The sequence below is a fragment of the Postia placenta genome (genome assembly GCF_002117355.1).
Source record: "Postia placenta MAD-698-R-SB12 unplaced genomic scaffold POSPLAscaffold_9, whole genome shotgun sequence".
Classification (NCBI taxonomy): domain Eukaryota; kingdom Fungi; phylum Basidiomycota; class Agaricomycetes; order Polyporales; family Adustoporiaceae; genus Rhodonia; species Rhodonia placenta.
Window position 1 is genome coordinate 1,929,838 of NW_020169840.1, and position 6,000 is coordinate 1,935,837.

General features: G+C 65.1%; 1 protein-coding gene across 1 annotated transcript; it reads left to right on the forward strand.

The window, feature by feature from the left end:
- Positions 1–4,230: 4,230 nt before the first annotated feature.
- On the forward strand, positions 4,231–5,532 carry POSPLADRAFT_1074898 (hypothetical protein). Its single transcript, XM_024482755.1, has 3 exons — positions 4,231–4,457; positions 4,517–4,865; positions 4,920–5,532. Exons 1-3 carry the CDS (start codon positions 4,323–4,325, stop codon positions 5,327–5,329), a joined length of 894 nt encoding a protein of 297 aa, XP_024338109.1. The 5' UTR covers positions 4,231–4,322; the 3' UTR covers positions 5,330–5,532.
- The last annotated feature ends 468 nt before the right edge of the window (positions 5,533–6,000 follow it).

Genomic DNA, 6,000 nt, shown 5'->3' on the forward strand with positions numbered 1-6,000 from the left:
GAGGCAGGGAAGAGAGAAAACGCACAAGGTTGTAGCTAAGGTGGTACAAGATCCAGGCATCATGGGCCTTGCTATGAAGCGATGGTTACAGCGTCGTACGCCCCGGGCGGTGACAGAGAAACACAGGAAAGAAAAGCACGAGACCGCCGTCCGTATCTCTCGAGGCAGACTCCACCACGCTTGCACATCAAGCCCAACATGTCGCCTGCGGACGTGTTCGTGACAGAACCGAGTTGCGGGAGTTTGACCATGCCCGAGACGCTCGGAACACCATCACTGTTATGCACGCTGGCAGACTGTTATGGACGCGGACACAAGGCGCCGGCGCCGGGTCGAGTCGAGTTGATTTGGGAGACAAGACCCGATAGAGCGACGCGTGCACCGCGAAACCCCACAGGAACAGACAGGCAACGGCCCGTGCCGTCTGCGGGCAGAAAAGCGCCGAGAGGACAGCCAATTCCCAACCCAGCGGTGAGAAGACACAGCCGCGCGCCTATCGATCACGATCGCCAGAGACTGGGCAGAATTGACGAGTTCGTGGGTCGCCGGGTGTGGAGCAGGACCCGGCGCGAGATGCTGGGGATAGCGACTGAATAGAGTGTACAGACACGGTCGTCATGGGCCAGGGAAGGCAAGTAAATAGAGCCTGCGCGCATCCGGGGAAGCGCGGTCAGCAGGGCGCGTCTGTTCCCGAGAGCCGTGGGGCACGGGACGCGGAGCAGCCACTGTGAAAGCACCTGGGGCCAGGACCGCGGGCCACGACGCCGCGCCAGACGTACAGTAGACGCAAGGCCTTGCCAGATGCAGGCATCGTGCTTCTTGGAGCGGATCACGCTGCATACAGCCGCCGTCTTCTGTCTGTATGAACTGCAGCAGGTCTCATCGCCGGATGCACATCCGAGCAACTACACACTCGTGCAGTGGCCGTTGATCTGCACGCGCGGGAGCAGTCAGCTTTTCATTCCGGGTCTGTCCTTGTCCTTTCCTGAGAAGGGCGGCGATACGCTCGTGAACGGCGTTGAGGGAGGCACATCGTTTCGAACTGGAGCGGGCTCTATCATCCGATAAGGCTTGTGTGTCCAGTCCTGATTGGGGTGCTACATAGGCATTCGCTAGTCGGCGGATGGGCGGGCGTCTGGAGCCGCAGCCACAGCTCGATAATCGTGCTGAACGTTCGAACGCTCGACGCCCGCGACGAGCTACGACCACTTGAAACTCGTCGCAGGAACCCGTCGCAGGCCGCGCCACGCCGCCGCACACGGACGCCTTTCCGAGCCACCGCGCGGACCCACACAGACCGCAGCCGCGCTTCCGCACACACACACGACAGCACACCTCCCATTATCGTCCCTATCCCATATCCATATCACCCTCGACATCCCACGGAGGCAATAGCACGCGCCCGCGCTTCTGCCGACAAATAGCCTTCCGCCGGGCGTGCCCGCAGAGAACGCGGGGCAGGGCCGAGAAGAATGCGGGGCAGGGTCCAGGAACCCCCGCGTAATCTGGGGTAGGGCAGACGAGGGGAAGGGAGAAGACACGGGCGAGGGAAGGAAGCCCAAGACCGCAGGATCGCAGCCAGAGAAGGGGGGGTGTACGGCGCGCGGGCGCAATAGTGCCCCGGACTGCGTGCGGGGAAGGCACACATTACGCTGCGGCGAGGGCCGCGGCGGACAGGGGCTGCTGACCAAGCGCATGCAGCATGCACGGCCGATGCAAGACGGCGGCGGGTCTTGGACGCGCCTGTGAAGGGCCCAGGGGCCGCGTCAAGTGAAGAGTGTGCGCCCGCCTGGTCTGGCAGGGCGAAGCCGCGTGCTGGCGTGATAGACACGGGCGGAGCATCGTGATAGGCTCGCGATGGCCCGATGGCGTGCGCGGGGCAGGGAATAGGCTCGTATGAAGCAGGGCCCTCCGTTTGTACGTGCAAAGAGAGCATCGACACGCGACCTGCGGCGGATCCAGATCCAGGACGAGGGGAGGTGTGTCTGCGGCGTCTGGCGGGCGCCCGGGAGGAAACCTCGGAGGCAGGGGCCACACACCCAAAGCGAGAGGGGGTCGTCGAAAGACTGGAGGCGTCGTCCGCGAAAGGAAGGCTGGGCGAGGGCGCCGTCAAACAGCCTGGGGAACCGGACACTAGAAGATTTGAACGCGGGCGAAGATACGCTGGCAGACGCCAGATAGAGTGCCTCCTTCGTAGGTTGCGCGTTAGATACGTGTCGGACAGGCTCTGGATAGGCCCGAGAGTCGCTGTCAGCTGCTGCTCGGCCGTCGAGCTTCAGGATTCAAGATCGAGCGTTAGGCACACATCTGACAATGAGTGATGACGGGTGTCGCTGTCGGGGCGCACAGGCCCAGTGTGCTCTTGGATGGAGGCGAATTGGCTGATACTGCAGCTCGGAAATGCGTGCAAGCCCTCACCAAAGTGACCAAGGACGCCGTCGCCTTCCCAGAGGCGGGAACGCGAGGTGCGAGGGGCCACCCTCTTCGCGTGGATACACCGCGCAGGATGGCCCTCGGCGCTGCACATTAGCGCAACCGCTGGAGAAGTATGGCGGTGGGCACCCCCGGAGAAGCGCGATCTGCGGCCTGGATATGGTTTTGACTCTTGGGCCTGAGAAGCTGTGAGGGGCGATCTCGATCGCGTCGGAGCGGAAGCAGCGCCCTTCACGCGCGGCGGATCCTCAAATCCTCAGGCTATCCTATCGTCTGGGGCTCTGTGTCTTGCCTGGTACTTGGTACTAGTTGAGTCCGCGTGTCACGTTCTTTGGAGTGAGGCACATGCCTCGCTATACCGATTCAGGGCGCAGACGATGCGCGGGGAGAATGGCCTCACAACGGCTATGTATGGTAGGGTCGGCAAGATCAGCCTTCAGGCGGGCGACCGACCGAGTTGCGGTTTAATTGTCATGTATTCGACCGGGCGCATCGACGTGCGCGCGACTCGGAGGCCATGGTGGCGGGCGGTGAGTTGGGCGGACCACTGAGCAGTCGCGCACATGCGTGAACGGTGGCGTGACGCATGTGGACTGTGGGGACGTCCGGAGCACGGGCACCGGGGACCCGGCAGAGGAGTGCCTATCTGGGCTGGCGCGGGCGAACGAGCGGTACTTAGCGCCCGATCAGTGAAGAGCGATGGGAGTGCGGGACGAGGGCCGGCGGGGGCACATACGTCAGGCACCATCGCTGGGGCCCTGGGGACGGAGATGACGGTGCTACCGCCCGCCATCGCGAACAGCGTACTGAGGCCGCGCATATACCCAGGCAGGCGTCGGACGGGGTGCGAGCAATGGCGCTGGTGGGACGCGCGGGACGCTTCGTGCAGATTAGGTTTGGCCTGGGATTGGATATGCGTCCAGGGCCGGGACGGTGCGTGGGTGCGTGGTCGGGGCAAAGATAGGACACGGCGTTGTGCGGAGAAGCAGGTCGTACAGTCAGATGTTGGCGGAAGATGGCACGAAGTGGTCGCTGTCTGCGCTCCGCGCAGTGGGAAATGGGAAAAGTTCATGAGCGCCCGGACGGACACCGACAAGCGCACGGGGGAAACGACGAGATTGGGATTCATATGCATGCAGGGAGGATCCGAGGAGGAAGCGGAGCCTGTGCCGGGAGAACACCGCTCTTGTCATGGTGATCGTGCCAATCTGCGTGCGGCCGGCTCGCGAACAATAGCAGCGAGACGCGTTGCGTGGCAGTCCTTTCCTGGCGCGCGCATGCACGAGGCAGGCAAACTGGCAGAGAGCGTGGATTTGGAGCGGGTGTGATCGCGCGCACTGTGGGTGGGCTGGGGAAACTTGGTTCCCCCCGGGCGCAGGCCAAGAGATTGCGGGAGGATGCCTCGGAATGGTATAAGCGGGCGTTGAGTATGGCCTGGCGCGAAGAAGGACTAGCTCGGCACGGTCCGGTGCGTGGCCGGATGCATGATGGGTGGCCATTCGCGCAGGGGCTTAGCCGGATCAGGGCGATAGCAGCACCGAGCAGGCGCAGATGGGCGGGCGACGGCGGGGCGCAGGCTGCATAGCGCAGGCTGGCTGGTGCAAGCGAGGCCAGGGAGCGATGGCGTCACACGGCGCGGGGCCGGGCATGGCGGGGGGCGCGGCCGGAGCGAGAGGCGCTGGGGAGCAGAGAGTGGCCGGGCTTAGTCAGCGAGGCAGTTAGAATTTGGAGAGAAAAGGGCGACAACAACCAACCACATCTGCCCGTATCATAAATCGCCTCTGCCCTCGCTGCCATGTCTCTCGTCCTCCGCCGCTGCTAACCCCAGCAGGCCCTGCCACTGCTCGTCTGCGCAACAGCGCAGGCCCGCCGCCCTCGCCTCTCCCGCCATGGCCCCCACCTACGCCCCCTGCCCCCGTCCCATCCTCAAACGCCCCACCACCACCCCCGCCGTCCCCGCCGCCGCCCCCCGCGACGAGTCCACAGAGCTCCTCGCCATCGACCGCGGCATCCTCCAGCCCGTCGTCCGCTTCCCCCCAACCCCACCCTCTCCCGCACCTTCTCCGCCCACTCCCCCGCCCAGTACGACCGCTCCCCCATCGTCGTCCAGCCCAACCGCTGTGCCCTCCCCGAGCGCGGCTGCCCCGGCCGCACCTACACCCTCGGCGACGACGCGTCCGCGAGCCCGACCCCAGGCTCCAGCTCCAGCCGCACCCGCAGCCCCACGCGCGCCGGCCGCCATCTGCACCCCCGCGCGGCGCCCGGCTTCGTCGCCCGCGAGACCGACGACGACGACGACGACGACGACCCCACGCCGCGCGCGACGCCCACCGTCACCGTGCCCGCGCTCCCGCAGCTCATCCCGGACATGTCCTCCGAGTCCGAGGAGAGCGACGGCTTCACCAGCCCGCCCACCGAGTCTGTGGCCGCAGGTATGCATGCGTGTCTGTGGCTGCGCGCCCGTGCTCACGCCTGACCCCCGCTAGGCACGTACCACCGCACGGGCCTCGCCATTCCGCGCGCCAAGGACGCCGACGCGCTCGGCATGAGCTTCGCGGCCATGCAGCTCGGCACGTCCCCCAGCGCGCTCTCGTTCCTCCCGCACCCCCCCTCCCCGCGCGTGCGCCCCGCCGCGTCCTCGCCGTCCTCGCCCGGTGCCGTCCGGCACATCGCCGCCCCCGGCCACCCGCCAGAAGACGAGCCCACGCGTGTGCATCGCCACTCTTCTTCCGTCGGCAGCGTCGCTGGCAGCCCGCCGCGGAGAAAGCACGTGCGCACGCGCAGCGGCGCGAGCCCCGACGCCGCGCGCGCGCGCTACAAGGCGCTGTCCGAGCGGAGCGCGCTGATCGGGTGCGGCCTCGCCGTGCCCGACCAGGGCTGCCTCGGCGGCTTCTAGCGCGCACGGGCGCAAAATAAGCATAATTTGACGACGACGCGACTGAAGAAAACAACATTGTACCCCCGCTACGACACGATATCCACTGCCCATTCCCCCCCCCTCCACCTTTCGCGCACACCTTTTCACATTATTCATTATTCTCTTCACCTGTTCGTGTTACTTTTATCTAAGTTATGCGCCGCGGTGCGACCGCGACCGGGGCGTGCCCCTCCGTCCGCTGCGCGCGCCTTCACTATCTTCGCCTGTGTCCGTATTTTCTTATCACTTCTAGCACGACCCAATGCCATGACATGCCCTTTTGATCACGACCCCCGGTGGTCTCCGCCGATTGCATCTGGCGGCGGCCCACGACTTCCCGCTTACACTATAGTTGACCCTCGTCTGGACAGTCGGCCTTTCGCGCCGCACGCCCTCGCGACCGGACCAGTACATAGTAGTTATATGCGCTGCTTCCAGCATCCCTATTAGTTCAAATGTAGTCTGTACCCGTCGACGACGGCCCGCTTGCGAGCCGTCGCGCGTCTCGATGCCATCTTCGTTTTCTTTTTGCTCTCGAATCGAATCTAGCCGCGAGTCGTCGGTTGCGCGTGCCGTCTGACGTCTGATGTGAAGGTGGTTTCTGCGCGGCACACTGCTCGTGCTGCTTTTTGCGCTCGGCTCTGGAACGC

Coding starts and splice junctions, on each gene's coding strand:
- POSPLADRAFT_1074898 (XM_024482755.1), top strand. CDS start 4,323: ATGGCCCCCACCTACGCCCCCTGCCCCCGTCCCATCCTCAAACGCCCC. Junction 4,458..4,516: donor GCGGCATCCTCCAGCCCGTC/GTCCGCTTCCCC, acceptor TCCCCCGCCCAG/TACGACCGCTCCCCCATCGT. Junction 4,866..4,919: donor CACCGAGTCTGTGGCCGCAG/GTATGCATGCGT, acceptor GACCCCCGCTAG/GCACGTACCACCGCACGGGC.